General features: G+C 41.3%; 1 protein-coding gene across 2 annotated transcripts in view; it reads right to left on the bottom strand.

Annotated features, from left to right (window-relative positions):
- The window catches only part of LOC140194717 (adenosine deaminase-like), a 90,067-nt gene that overhangs the window by 68,120 nt on the left and 5,563 nt on the right, over positions 1-16,384 (bottom strand). For both annotated transcript variants that reach the window (XM_072252086.1, XM_072252010.1), the window contains exons 2-4: positions 15,262-15,323; positions 3,798-3,920; positions 1,857-2,000 (exon numbers count right to left, since the gene is read on the bottom strand). In XM_072252086.1, the coding sequence (XP_072108187.1) occupies positions 1,857-2,000; positions 3,798-3,920; positions 15,262-15,323 (329 nt within the window). The remainder of the gene's footprint in view (positions 1-1,856; positions 2,001-3,797; positions 3,921-15,261; positions 15,324-16,384) is intronic.

Genomic DNA, 16,384 nt, shown 5'->3' with positions numbered 1-16,384 from the left:
AAACAGACAGTGTTTCAGGTAGGAAACTCCTTGTCAAAATTCTTTTTTATTGACCTGAAACATCAGCTCTATTGTTCCTCTTCCCATGGATGTATCCTGCTAAATATTTCCAGCATTTTTGATTTTTGTTTAGCTTTCCAACATCTCCAGTTGTTTTCTTTTTTTTTGATTTTTACTTTAGCTTATTTTTTGCTCAATTTGATTCCTTTTTGATTATTTAATGAATTCCAGACTTAACCAATAACAGCCACAGTCTCAACATGAATTCTGAAACCACAGTTCTAGCTCATTTGCTAGGAATCTTGCCTGACTCAGGAGTTGAAACCTCACTGGTAAAAGGAGCTCTGCTCTCTCCAAGATAATTCACTTCACAATAAAGATACAGATCATCTGATCTGAGCATGTTGGCAGTTGTGGAGCTTACTATATTTTATAATTGGTTGTTATATTTCACAGATTACAACAGTGGTTATACTTATTCATTGGCTTTGGGAGGTTCAGTAATGGAACCAGTGCCCAAAGTATTAAAGTCTTTCTTCATAATAGAAACCCATCATTATTATGCCGTGTCGTATGACATGGCGGATCATGGTCTTTCCAAGACCATAATTGTTCTTGGCATTTTTCTACACAAGTGATTTGCCATTGCCTTCTTCTGGGCAGTGTCTTTACAAAGCAGAAGGCCTCAGCCATTATCAGTACTCTTCAGAGAATGTCTGCCTGGTGTCAATGGTTGCATAACCAGGACTTGTGATGTGCAGCAGCTGCTCATACAACCATTCACCACCAGCTTCCATGGCTTCATGTGACCTGATCCGGGGTGGGGAGCTAAGCAGGTGCTACACCTTGCCCAAAGGTGACCTACAGGCTGGTGGAGGGAAGGTACGCCTTGCACCTCCTGTGGTAGAGATGTATCTCCAACCCATCACCCAATAATCGAAACTAAGGCAGCACAAACATCATCACCATTTTTATGCCTTTCTGAAAATCTGAACCCAGAGCAAAAAATATCCTGTAAATAGAGACATGGAGTCATAGAGGAGTACAGCGCAAGAACAAACCAGTTAGCCCGTCTAGTCCAAACCAAACTCCCATCGACCTGCATCAGGACCATAGCCCTCCATACCCCTACCATCCATGTACCTATCCAAACATTCTTTAAAGTTGAAATCAAGCTCAAATGAACCACTTGTGCTGGCAGCACATTCCACACTCTCACTACCCTCTGAATGAAGAAATCTCCCCACATGTTCCCCTTAAACTTCTCACCTTTCACCCTTAACCCATGACCTCTGGTTGCAGTCCCACCCAAGCTCAGTGGAAAAAGCCTGCGTGCATTTACCCTATCTGTACCCCCATAATACTGAGGAAGTCAGGCAGCACCTGTGTGAAGAGAACCCTCTCAATTCTTTTTCTCTTCCCATGGATGCACCTGACCTGCTGAGTACAGCATTTGCTGTTTTTACCTTAACTCTTTATTTGATAAGCTTTGTTAAGTGTTCCTGTAATAAGCCCAGTAAAGATTCAAGGGAGTGTGATTCATAGAACCTGGCAAATCCCAAGAGAGTTTAGGAATTGGGTCCTAGGTGTGAGAGACATTGGAAATGTACCAGATTAGATCATCGAAACTACCTCCTCCTCCAACCCCACCCTCTACCCGATGAGTGGTGGAATTGCATGTGATTATACTGATTCACATGGCAAACCTTCAGGACTTCCAAATAATTGTAAAGCAAATTATAATAATTTCACTGCATATTGAAGTGTGGAAATATTAAACAGTGTGAATGGAACAAAAATATTGATTCCTTATAAAGACATTCCAATAATAAGTGATTTTAATTAAACCTACTTACTCTGATTGTCCCCATGGAAGAGGATGAACATTATAGTTCGCCAGGTAATGTGGACTGTACCTGGCTTCAAAGTATATCACACCTTCATTAGCCTTGTCTTCCACAAGTTCATAAGCTATTTGCTGAATAGCTTCTCTGCTACCACTGGAAAATTAAATGTTATTAAACATAAATAGTTTGAACATTTGCAAAGCTCTAACTCATTTTGAGCCTTGCAAATTAGCTGAAGCAGTACAAATGCTCCTAGTAGAGCAACACTGAACTCATTGTTAACAAGTCACAAGCAACGTCAATCTGCTAGTTTCACCGAATGCTAAAATTGCATGCTGAATTACTTGGACAGCAAGCTATTCAATTTCTATCACAGATGAAAAACATCACAAGAAGTACAGTAAAGTTATATTTTTAATTGATAAATAATCAATCCAAATTCTGAATTTACAGGTAAAATAATAATTTTCATTCAATGCTGATATGCTGCTGCTATGTATTTTTGAAAGCCATTTAAATTATGTTTAATAATAATCCAAGTGGCTTGCATCATTCAAAACATTATAGTTAGGCATAAAGTTTCCTTTTGTGGGGAAGTCCAGGACCAGAGGGCACAGCCTCAGAATAGAAGGATGTCCCTTTAGAACAGAGATGGAAAGGAAATTCATTAGCCAGGGGCTGGTAAATCTGTGGAATTTATTGCCACAGATGGCTGTAGAGTCTAAGCCATAGGGTGTATTTAAAGTGGAGTTTGATAAGTTTGATAGTAAGAGTGTTGAAGGTTATAAGGAGAAGCAGGAGAATGGGATTGTGAAGGATAATAAATCAGCCATGATGGAATGGCAGAGTGAACATGGTGGGCCAAACGACCTAATTCTGCTCCTATTAAAACATAATTGGACCCAATTCAATATACATTTTATTCTAACTGTAATAAAAATATACAGGCAACATATGAAGCACACAATTTTTTTAATGCAACTAATCCACATTAATATCTGTGGAGAGAGGAACAGAATTAATGTTTCAATTCAAAGACCTCTTAGAGCAGATCATGAAACATTAATTTTATTTTTTTCTATGCTGTGCTATCTTATCAGCACACAGAACTCTAATGCAATGCAGCTAATTGAAAACCAAAGAAACTTGTACTATATATGTATTTTCTAATGAATGAAGTAAAATTCATGATAGAATTTGCTCCATTTCATGTATTTTGCCATAAAACAGGAAATAACGTCATCCTACTGTGACAAGGTTAAATTCCTTTTATAAGCTAACGATTCTTGAAATTATCTGGAACTAATTTGCTCTTATTAGAGCCCTGCTCTCTTATGGGTTTTTTTCTGTACTGTTCACCACCACTCTTCACAACATTATCCTTTCCCCCATCCTTACACTCCAGGGCGATGACAGAGTGGGATAATTACCTTCCGCCATTTATTTTGGAGAAGTTGCTCCTCATGCAATTGATAAAAGCTAGTACCTTTTCAGTTACTGATGTAAGATTAAAGGTTTGAATACCCCCAAGAAATAAATTTTCATTACATCAGGTTAATCCTTCTCATCATTTTGTTTTATACTAGGAAATAACATTAGTCAATATCCTAAGAGTTTGCACCTTTCATTAATTTAAACCCATGTGAACAGAACTTGAACTATTTGGTTCAGGGTATAAATGTATCCCTGAGAGAACAAAGAATAATCTTTTTTTTGTTTTCTTTATGTGGAATTGGGAAGGGACAGCATTTGGCAAAGTTTGATAGGTTCTTGATTAGTAAGGGCATCAAAGGTTATGGTGATAAGGCAGAAGAATAGGGTTGAGAGAGATAATAAATCAGCTGTGATAGAATAGCACGGCAGACTTGAAGGGCTGAATAATCTAATTCTGCCCCTCTATCTGATAGTCTAATTGTCTTAGGATAAAGGCTGATATGAGAATATACTTACGCAATCACAGGCATATAGTAACTGAACTTCAACAAAGCGTCTGTAAGAGTTGATGGTTTGCCGCAGGATATAAGTTTCTGAAGCTCATGTTCATTTTCTGCTGGCAACTGGATTTCCCTTTTCCTGAAGTAAAGAAATTTCATTATATTTTACAATTACAGTGGTTTTATTTCTCTAAGATTCAACAATTTGCATGTAAAGACATAACAAGGTGATTCAAAAATAGGGAAAAGCAAATCAATTTTAGGCCAGGTTAGAAAAGCTATATTAGTTGAACAAAACTAAAATCTTTGAGGATTTTTAAAAGTGGAGGCAGCAGCGAACAAGGCAGAAATGAATCATAAAATCATGAAAAATGCAGATTCGAGTTTTGTCAGTGAACACTTTACCGAAAAAGGAAGAGGTGGAAACTGCTATATCAACAGGAGACACAAGAGACCGCAGAAACTGGAATCTGGAGTGATAAACAATTTGCTGGAGGGACTTAGCGTGTCGAATCTTTGGGAGGAAAGGAATTGCAGGCATCTTGAATTGAAACCCTACATCAGGTGGGATGCTCGTAATAAAGAGAATTGGGGTGGTGAGAAAGGAGCCCACAATGATTGGTGGACTGAGGAGGGGAGTAAGATAACAAACAGGTTGTGCCAGGAAGAGTTGGGAGCAGGAGTGGAATTGAGATTGGGGTAGGTGAATCATAGACGGAGGCAGACAAAGACAGACAAGAGAGGAAAACAGATGAAGCAAAGCTTTTCATTATTAACAAATAAAAGCTCACAATATAACTCTTCATTACTTTCCCCATCTTCAGCGGAACTAGTCTTAGCATTTCCAAAATCTACTACTACTACTACGTCAACTCAGGCCTAGGGGGCCGGAGTCGGGCACAATGACAGACTCTCCACTTCTCCCTCTCCCTCATCAGTGTGTTCGGTTCATCTACATTAGCGGCGCCACTGTATTCCAGCAGCATGTTGACCGTAGTCTTGGGAAGGCGCCCAGGGTTCATCCTCCCACGCTTGGGCTCCCATATGATGACTAGGGTGGCAGGTAGCTCGGGGTGGCGTAGACAGTGCTCCACTAGTTGCAGTCTTCTCGCCTTGATTTTATTGGAGAGCATCGGTAGGTCATTATAGAGCTCGACGTTCATCATGTGCTGTTGCCAACTCACGTCAAGAGCCATCCGGAGCATTCGTGTATAGCAACCATCTAGAGACTTTCGCATAGTCTTGGTGAGTGTCCACGTCTCGCACCTGTACGTGAGAGTGGACTCTATGACTGCTATGAAGATCCTCTTTTTAAGCCCTCTGGTCAGGTATGACTTCCAGATTTCCTCCAAAATCTCCTTGTCATTATTCTAATGAATTTAAATGTAATTTTAATATCCTCTCTATAAAGAAACATCCAAAACTGCTCATTAGCTTTAATTATTTATTATTCATATCTTTGTACAATATTCTTCAATCTCATGGTCTATATTCCAATTCATGAATTCTAAAATGTTAACATTTTAAAAGCTTTTTCTCTCTGCATATACAATTGTGTGTATAAATTCAGATTCTATCCTATTCGTCCACTTGTTCATACCACTGGACCGGGAATCCTGAGGTCTAGATAGTGGAACTGCCCCAGTGCAACGGCTTTTCAGCTGTAAAAACTCTCCCACACAGGTCTTCTGTCATATAGACATGATGGACAACCACCACCACCACCCTATTTGTCCACATCAATCATTTCAATTGAATTTCCAGATACTGTAACAACACACATGTCCATGGTAAACTGAATCTGCCAACCTTTACTGGACTGAACGCTCATTAACACCTCTACTTCCTCAGGAGATGTAGGAAATTTGGCATGTCCTTGTCAATCCTTACCAACTTATACTAATCTTTTCTGGGTGCATCATGGCTTTGCTCTGCCCATGACTGCAGAAACTGCAGAATTGTGAACACAGTTCAGCACGTCACAGAAACCAGCTTCCTCTCTATGGATTCTGTATATATTTCTTGTTGCCTAATCAAATACACCACCCACCCCAGACATTTTCTCTTCTCTACTCTCCACTGGTAGAAGATACAAAAGTCTGAAACTTATATCACCAGACTCAAGGATAGCTTCTACTCTGCTGTTAAAAGACTATAGAATGGTTCCCTGGTATGATAAGTTGGACAGGACTTCACAATCCACCTAATTATGATCTTGCAACTTACTGTCAACCTACATTGCGCCTTGTCTGGAGCTACTATTCTCCATTCTGATATTGTTTTACCTTGTACCACCTCAGAGCACTGTGTAATGAATTGATCTGTATGAATAGTATGCAAGACTAGCTTTTCACTGTACCGTGGTACGTGTAACAGTAATAAAGGAATTCCACTTAGTTACGGAAGCAGGCAGTTGGGTAAAGTTCAGAAGGCTTTCAGATAGAAACATCAATATAAAGGGAATGGAGGGATCGAAATGGGTGATTCACAGGAAAAGAACTTCTGGCATAACTTGGCATGAAGACTGGTACAATATCATGGACCAGATGGCCTATCCAATGCTGTACCATTCTATATTCTATGTTTACAATTCATCTCCTCAATTCTCTGAAAGATGTTCCCTTTTACCTTATGGGAAAAATTGCTTTATATTCTACAATCTTCTATTTGTTGATTCAGCTGTTAGTTCATTTTTCTAACAGGATATTGTGGGTGAAAGGTCAAAACATCTCTCCATTCAAGCTGTCGTACATACTGAGTGTTCACAGAACTTTCTGTTTTTCTTTCTTTATTGAAATCTTTTGCAAACTGCTGACCCCCTTGCCCTAGTCAAAAGGTCTTGGATTGAAGTCCCACTCAGAGGTTTAAGACATAACCTGGCACGTTGGACAAAGACATGTAAAATCTCAACCTTGACTTCAAACGTTGCTGTGATCTTACTTCATTATCCCTCCAAGTACCACCCCCAATCCTTTCCTTAACAGTGTATTCTTGTGAACTCTCATCTTCTCCAGTTACTGCTTACTTCCTACTGTCACCATCAGAGACCGCACTTTTATGCTAAAGCCACTTCCCCTGGCTACCTAGCTTCTCACTTCAGATATCCACTAAAATCCAATCTACATCTCCACACCACTGTCCATATCATTTTCCCTCTATACTTCCTCCTTTTTTGCTTGGTTTCCACCTCAGAGTTTGTTTTACAGTGGGAAGCACACTGAATAGAATCTTCGTATCCTGTGCCTGTCTAAAATCTTTAGCCACTGTATGTGTAACTTCTTAGAGCATTTTTTTTTTTCGGTGGAGGACACTAATGGAAAACTCTTCATGTCATGTCACTGCATCACTTCTTAGAAATTTATACAGCATCTTGGTGCAACAACATATACAAGTTTGCTGATGACACTACTGTTGTGGGCTGCATCAAATGGGGAGATGAATCAAGCGTACAGGAGGAAGATAGAAAACGTGGCTAAATAGTGTAATAATTAACCTCTCACTCAATGGCAATAAGACAAAGAACTGAGTAGACTTCAGGAAAGGGGAAACCAGTGGTACATGAGCCGGTAGTCAATGGAGGATCAGAGGTGGCGATGGTCAGTAACTTTAAATTCCTAGGTGTCACTATCTCAGAAGACCTGTGCTGAACCCATCATACAAATATACAAGGGGAGATTGATAAGTCCGTGGCCTAAGGTAGAAGGAGCCAATTTTAGAAAACCTAGCACATTTATTTTTCAACACAGTCCCCTCCTACATGTACACACTTAGTCCAGCAGTTGTGGAGCACATGGATCCCTTCTTTGTAGAAGTGCTCCACAGCAAGAGTGATTGATGTTCGTGGCCTAAGGTAGAAGGAGATGAGTTACTAACTTCAAACTTTCCACATTATCACTCAAAGAGTTAAACTGCACATGCACGTAACGAGAGCGTCTTGAACCTCCAGGTGGTCCACAGCAGGTGTGATTGATAAGTTTGCGGCCTAAGGTAGAAGGAGATGAGTTATACGGCTCTCGTTGTATGCACGTGCAGTTCAACTCTTTGAGTGAAAATGCAGAAAGATTGAAGTTAATAACTCATCTCCTTCTACCTTAGGCCACGAATGTATCAAGCACCTCTGCTGTGGGCCACTTCTGGAGGTCCGAGACGCCAACCTCTACAAAAAAGGGATCCGTATGCTCCACGACCGCTGGACTAAGTGTGTAAATGTAGAAAAAATAAATACTCACTCTTCCTTCAGTTAGCACTGACGAAGGGTCTCGGCCTGAAACGTCGACTGCACCTCTTCCTAGAGATGCTGCCTGGCCTGCTGCGTTCACCAGCAACTTTTACGTGTGTTGCTTAAAAAATAAATGTGCTAGGTTTTCTAAAATTGACTCCTTCTACCTTAGGCCACAAACTTATCAATCACCCCTCGTAATTGCAAAGAAAGCACGACAGTGCCTCTACCTCCTCAGGAGTCTGCGGAGATTCGCCATGTCATCAAAAATCCTGGCAAACTTCTGTGTGATGGAAAGTGGCTGCTTTACAGCCTGCTATGGGAACACCAATGCCTTTAAGCGGAAAATCCCACAGAAGGTAGTGGAGTTGGTCCAGTACATCATGGGTAAACCTCTCCCTACCATTGAGCACATCTACATGAAACGTTGTCGTAGAAAAGCAGCATCCATCATTGAAGATCCTCACCACCCAGTCCATGCTCTTTTCTTGCTGCTGCCTTTAGGTAGAAGGGACAAGTTCCTCAGGACTCACACCACCAGGTTCAAGAATAGTTACTACCCCTCAACCATCAGGCTCTTCAACAAAAGGGGGGAACTACACTCATTTAAGGACTCTTTGATCTTGTTATTTTATGCTCGTTATTTATTGCCACGGTGCCTATAAAATGAAGAAAAAGACTCTTCCATGACAAAGTGAAAACAATTCTCTACAAAGTGGTCTAAATTAATTACAAATATAAAACACAAAATAATTGTTTGCATATGTATTCACTCCCTTTAATATGACACACCAAATCCTCACTCATCAAGAATTGGAAAGAAATGGCACAGCTGTAAATCTGTCCAGAGCAGGCTGTCCGTAAAGACTAAGTGACCGTGCAAGAAAGGGGACTGGTACAGGAACTGTAGTACCCTCAATCCCGGGGCACTGCAGAGAGTGGTGCGGACAGCTCCGCGCATCTGTGGATGTGAACTTTCTTCTATTAAGGATATTTACGCACAAAAAGGGCCCAGAGGATCATCAGTGACTCCAGCCACCCCAACCACAATCTGTTTCAACTGCAACCATCAGGGAAACGGTTCCATAGCATTAGGACCAGGACCGGTTGGCTCCAGGACAGCTTCTTTCACTGGGCTATCAGATTTATTAATACACATTGATCTGATTGCATATCTGAACGTATATTAATATGATTGTGTATCTGTCTGTACGAAACAATTATGTATACAATCTGAGTGTTTGGGCAATATCCTCCCATATTTCCCCTCTTCATTGCTTGTACATTGCGACAGAGACACAACATAAAGGTTTTTACTCCCTTGGATGTATGAAATAAAATAAATACAAATACAAGTATATAACATATAATAGGTAAAAAGAACAGTAGTGTGATTATCTAAGTGGGGAGAAAGTTCAAACAACAGAAGTGCAGAGGGACTTAGAAGTTCTTGTGCAAGACTCCCAGAAGGTTTATTCGTAGGTTGAGTCTGTGGTAAAGAAGGTAAGTGCAATGTTGGCATTTATTTCAAGGGGAATAAAATATAAAAGTAAGGAGATAATGCTGAGGCTTTATAAGATGCTAGTCAGGCCACACTTGGATTATTGCCAACAATTTTTGGCTGTTTTTGGATGTTTTGTTATTGGAAAGAGTCCCGAGGAGGTTCACGAGTATGATTCCGGGAATGAAGTGATTAAGATAGGAGCATTTGGCAGCTTTGGAACTGTACTCACTGGAATTTAGAAGAATGGGTGCAGATCTCATTGAAACCAACAGAATGCTGAAGGGATTAGATAGGGTGGACGTGGAGAGGATGTTTCCTCTGGTGGGGATATCCGGAACTAGAGGGCCAGCCTCAAAATTGAGGGGCAACCTTTTAGAATGAAGGAGGAATCTTTTAGCTAGAGAGTGCTGAATCTGTGGAATGCTCTGCCACAAACAGCGGTGAAGACCAAGTCCTTGGGTATAATTAAGGCAGAAGTTGATCATTTCCTGATCAGTCAGGGCAGCAGAGTATATGGCAAGAAGGCAGGTGTATGGAATTGAGTGGGATTTGGGATCAGCCATGGTGGAATGGTGAAGCAGATTTGATGGGCTGAATGGCCTAATTCTTCTCCTATATCTTATGGTCTATGCTTTTTTTGGCCATCAGACTAAACACTTTTTTTTAGCATAAGCCAAACACTGCACATCATCAAAAACACACCATCCCTACCACGAAGCATGGTGGTGGCTGCATCATGCTGTGGGGATGTTTCACTGCAGCAGGCTCTGAAAGGCTTGTGAAGGTAGAGGGTAAAATGAATGCAGCAAAACACAGGAAAATCCTGGAGGAAACCCTGATGCAGTGTGTAAGAGAATCCTGGAGTGGCCAGGTCAGAGTCCAGACCTCAACACTGGGGCTCCACAGGGGACTGTCTTGTCTCCACTTCTCTTCACCATTTACACCTCGGACTTCAACTACTGCACAGAGTCTTGTCATCTTCAGAAGTTTTTGGATGACTCTGCCATAGTTGGATGCATCAGCAAGGGAGATGAGGTTGAGTACAGGGCTACGGTAGGAAACTTTGTCACATGGTATGAGCAGAATTATCTGCAGCTTAATGTGAAAAAGACTAAGGAGCTGGTAGTAGACCTGAGGAGGGCTAAGGTACCGGTGACCCCTGTTTCCATCCAGGGGGTCAGTGTGGACATGGTGGAGGATTACAAATATCTGGGGATACGAATTGACAATAAACTGGACTGGTCAAAGAACACTGAGGCTGTCTACAAGAAGGGTCAGAGCCGTCTCTATTTCCTGAGGAGACTGAGGTCCTTTAACATCTGCCGGATGATGCTGAGGATGTTCTACGAGTCTGTGGTGGCCAGTGCGATCATGTTTGCTGTCGTGTGCTGGGGCAGCAGGCAGAGGGTAGCAGACACCAACAGAATCAACAAACTCATTCCTAAGGCCAGTGATGTTGTGGGGATGGAACTGGACTCTCTCATGGTGGTGTCTGAAAAAAGGATGCTGTCTAAGTTGCATGCCATCTTGGTCAATGTCTCCCATCCACTACATAATGTACTGGGTGGGCACAGGAGTACATTCAGCCAGAGACTCATTCCTCCGAGATGCAGCACAGAGCGTCATAGGAAGTCATTCCTGCCTGTGGCCATCGAACTTTACAACTCCTCCCTTGGAAGGTCAGACACCCTGAGCCGATAGGTTGGTCCTGGACTTATTTCGTAATTTACTGGCATAATTTACATATTACTATTTAACTATTTATGGTTTTATTACTATTTATTATTTATGGTGCAACTGTAACGAAAACCAATTTCCCCTGGGATCAATAAAGTATGACTATGACTATGACAATCCAATTGAGAATTTGTGGCTAGAGTTGAAAAGGGCTGTTCACTCACAATCCCCATGCAACCTGACAGAACTTGAGCAGTTTTGTAAAGAAGTATGGGGAAAAATTGTAGTGTCCAGATGTGCAAAGTTGATAGAGACCTATTCACACAGACTCAAGGATGTAATTGCTGCCAAAGGTGTACCTACCAAATATTGACTTGAAGGGAGTGAGTAATTATGCAATCAGTTATTTTATATTTAATAATTGTAATAAATTTAGACCCCAATTTGTAGAAATTTATTTTTACTTTAACTGTCTTTTCGGTTGCTCACTGTCAAAGAAGGCTAATTAAATCCACTGCAATTCAGTGTTGTAAAACAATAAAACATGAAAACTTCTGGAATGACTTGCTGAAAGTAAAACAGCATTGGCTAAAACAGGGAGAAACAATATTTATTAAACTATTTATTTACCTATTGTTTAATTGATTGATATCCAGCACAGAAAAGGTCCTTCCGGCCCTTTGAGCCACACCGCCCAGTAACCCCCAATTTAACCGTAGCCTAACCACGAGACAATTTACAATGACCAATTAACCTACAGCCGGTAGGTCATTGGACTGTGGGAGGAAAGTGGCATGCGGAGGAAACCCACACAGTCACGGGGAGAACATGCAAACTCCTTACAGGCAGTGGCGGGAATTGAACCTGCATCACTGGAACTGTAAAGTGTTGTGGTAACCACTACGCTATCATTTATTTTCGGAAAAGAAACATATACTAGAGAGAGGACTTTTGTAAAGCCAACCTGTAGGCACATTCCAATGGCTGGGTAGAGACTGTTTTTGCACAGGAGTAAAGGATTCTGAAAGAAATTCTCTGAGTGGAAAACCATGACGGATGTATCATTTTAAATTTTATCTCTTTCTAAATAGTGGGGGTGTAACAGATTAATAACATAACACAATGGATTGGACAGCAGCTGCAGAATAGAAAGGAACCATTAGCCCAGCAGCAAGGAACAATGGCTGGAGCAGGAAACGCCAACAGGAGAGACAAAAACAGCATTCAGTGAATGACGAAGCAAAAGACATCGGATAGTTGAGCTGAGAGAGGAAAAGATGAAGCTAGGAAGCTGACAAACAGTAGGAGAGAAACAAAAGCAGAGATGTTAAGAAATGACAATGAACAAACTGGAAATAGGTCAAGGAACAACTATTCATCAATATAAAGTGAAATCGGGTGGCAGCATTCAGAGTCTACCAGAGACTCAGTGGGCTTATTTATTAGCCAGGAACACATGTACACAGTTTCAGACTGTTATTTAAGAATATAAATTTACTTTACAAATATTAAGAAATTTATTGATTGTTAATAAAGGAAGTATTACTGTTTCTGGAAGTGCCCCTGAAATCGCTCTTCCAGGATAATGTTTAATAGTAAAAGGAAGGGCAAAGCATAGATTGATTTGAAAGAGAAAGGACAAGGAAACTCCTGTCTTTTTAGGGATCCCTAAAAATCTAGACCCTGTTGTTTAGACAACACACATCAAAGTTGCTGGTGAACGCAGCAGGCCAGGCAGCATCTCTAGGAAGCGGTACAGTCGACGTTTCAGGCCGAGTCCTGACGAAGGGTCTCAGCCTGAAATGTCGACTGTACCTCTTCCTAGAGATGCTGCCTGGCCTGCTGCGTTCACCAGCAACTCTGATGTGTGTTGCTTGAATTTCCAGCATCTGCAGAATTCCTGTTGTTTGTGTTGTTTGCCCTATTGTTTAGAAATCATTCTAATATGCATATTTCTATTGTTGTTTGTCTTCACACATGAGGACATACATACTGCCTAATTGTCGGCAAAACTCAGAGAGCACTTGAAACGGCCTGTCGCTAGCTGAGCAACTCTGGTAGGACTAGCAAATCAGGTATGTACACAGAAAGCCCCATGGGAGAAAATGTTGTTGATATTGCAAGCCAAAAGGGATAACATATGGCTGACGTAAGGAAAGCTGACGGGAAGTGGCTACAAGTGGCTCTATAGAGCAAGCAGAGAAAGTACGTGTTAAGCAGGAAAGTCACTGTTCAATGTATTCTGAGCATTATTTTCAAATCTTAATGCTTGTAGGTGACTGACTTTGAATACACTTGACTAATAGGAATAGAAGAACTTTTGCTAATTGTTAGATAATTTCATTTTTAAGACAAAATGGATTTGTAATTAGCTTGTTAAAGTTCTGCTAAAAGAGGAAAATTGTGGCCAGGCCACATCACCTGAGACTGCACAATTATCATGACATATTGGCAAACAGCTATGAAAACCAACACTCTTGCAGAGCGTTCCATGCCCTTAACACAGAGTGGTGGGTGCACAGAACGCTCTGCAGGAAGTGGCGGTGGAGGCAGATACATTAGGGGCATTTAAGAAAATCAGATAGGCACATGGAAGATAGAAATATTGAGAGCTATGTAGGAGGGAAGGGTTGAATTGATCTTAGAGTAGATTAAAAAGTCAACACAACATTACGGGCTGAAGGGCCTGTAGTACATACTATGTTCTATGTAAAAATTAGCCACAGAAAATTAGCAACTTCTTTTAACTATTCCTGCCCAGAGGGTTATAGAGTAGTGCAAATCATCCATCTTTCTGAAATTCGAAAGGTATAATCACAATCTTAATGATTCCACCTGCCTTTGCCTTATTGCTTTGCTTGCTCTCTAATTTTCTATCTGGGCACGCATGCCACTAGTATCAGGGGCAGACTGGCTAAACTACCCTTGGACACGTGGAAGGTTCAAATCTACAAAACCAGCTGGGTTAGTCATTCAGTCTGACCTCACAGGTTAGTGATTATTTGCCAAGAATAGGTATACTGCCCACTTGCAGGTCCATTATTTGGTGACTGAATAATTCATGTATGTGTCAGTCTAGGGAAATGAAATAAGAGAGCCAATACTGCTTTGCAGGGATGGATCCAAAACATCCCCCAGACTCATTAAAATTGAAAGATTCAAGATTCAAAGCACATTTATTATGAAAGGACATATACACCTAGAATTTTGTCTGCTTACAGGCAGCCACAAAGCAAGAAACCCAAATAACCCATTTTAAGAAAAAGATCAAAAACCACTGTGCAGAGAAAAAAAGGGGAAAAAAATCACAAATCATTCACACAATAGAAGCAAGCCACCGAAATTCTGAACCAGACTGAACCCCAGATCCGCTCCCAGAGCAGCCATAGTAGGCCCAAACCTAGGTCCCATCTCATCACACCAGTGGGGCAAAAATGCAGAGCAGTCAGATCAGTTCACAGCCTCGTTGCCGCGGAGAAAAGAAGGAAAATTTGCAGGAGAGTGAGCAAAATCAGCCTGACCCTCGCCTCCATTCCCAGCACCTGGGCTTCCAGCTAACTGTACCCTCTTAAGTTACTAACAATAACCCTCCTACTTTCCCATCCAAGTAGTCAAGCCAAATTTCTGGAGGGCCATAACAGGAGTATCATTAATCATCATCTATTTAGTGACAACTCTACTCTGGTGGTCAGCAGTGGAGAACCTTGGCAGCAGCCAGCAAAGCTCCTACCCACGCAGCAGGGTGGCATTGTTAGTCACCCGAGGCAGGAGACCAACCATTGTGAAGAGCCAAGAAGCCTGGATTCCAGTCGTCCAATGAAAACATCTATGGCCAGTCCCAAGTGTGATAGACTGTGAGTGGTAGCTGGAGCCTAGATATTGCATAATTAACTGTGTTGTGACTGAGTGAGTGGGAGAACTTACATTTTCACCTGGATCCAATGTGAGTAATTTTGACTGCCTTGGAAACACCTGGGTAAACACACTTTAAGGGGTATTGGTTGAAGTGCTCAGAAAAAATAGTATTATGAGTTACTTATTCATTATGCACATATATAAAAAAGGGGTATTATTACTTACCTGGCATAGTGCAAAATCGTTTTAAGCCTTATGGCTCCATCCAGATGGACATGAAGTTCAACCTGTAAATAGGATTGAAATTACATAATGCTTATCAAATCAGGAATTACAATATTTTACTTTCTTTTTGCAAAAACATAAACCAGCACCCCATGGCACAATCCACATTAATGATTTTGAATAAGCACTTTTAGAACATAGAAAACCTACAGTACAATACAGGCCCTTCGGCCCACAATGCTGTGCCGAACATGTACTTACTTTAGAAATTGAAAGACCCTATTGTATCCACCTCCACCAGAGTCGCCGGCAGCCCATTCCATGCACTCACCACTCTCTGTGTAAAATATTTACCCCTGACATCCCCCCTCTGTACCTACTTCCAAGTACCTTAAAACTGTGCCCTTTTTTGGGAAGTTGAATTGGACACCTTTTTTTAATATAGGGTACATCCACTGTTAAACAATTCTTATGATAGCCATCAAATATTTAATTCCAATAATAAAACTGGATTAGTTGAGGAACAAGAGTAGTGTTCCCTAGGCTGCTCCACGAGGCGAGGGAAGAGATTGCTGAGCCTCTGACTAGGATCTTTATGCCCTCATTGTCCACGGGAATAGTACCAGAGGATTGGAGGGAGGTGAATTTTGTCCCCTTGTTCAAAAAAGGTAGTAGGGATAGTCCGGGTAATTATAGACCAGTGAGCCTTACGTCTGTGGTGGGAAAGCTGTTGGAAAAGATTCTTAGAGATAGGATCTATGGGCATTTAGAGAATTATGGACTGATCAGGGACAGTCAGCACGGCTTTGTGAAGGGCAGATCGTGTCTAACAAGCCTGATAGAGTTCTTTGAGGAGGTGACCAGGCATATAGATGAGGGTAGTGCAGTGAATGTGATATATATGGATTTTAGTAAGGCATTTGACAAGGCTCCACATGGTAGGCTTATTCAGAAAGTCAGAAGGCATGGGATCCAGGGAAGTTTGGTCAGGTGGATTCATAATTGGCTTGCCTGCAGAAGGCAGAGGGTCGTGGTGGAAGGAGTACATTCAGATTGGAGGGTTATGACTAGTGGTGTCCCACAAGGATCAGTTCTGGGACCTCTACTTTTCGTGATTTTTATT

Source organism: Mobula birostris, chromosome 1 (genome assembly GCF_030028105.1).
Source record: "Mobula birostris isolate sMobBir1 chromosome 1, sMobBir1.hap1, whole genome shotgun sequence".
In the NCBI taxonomy this organism is placed as follows: Eukaryota; Metazoa; Chordata; class Chondrichthyes; order Myliobatiformes; family Myliobatidae; genus Mobula; species Mobula birostris.
This window is presented reverse-complemented; position numbering and strand designations above follow the sequence as displayed.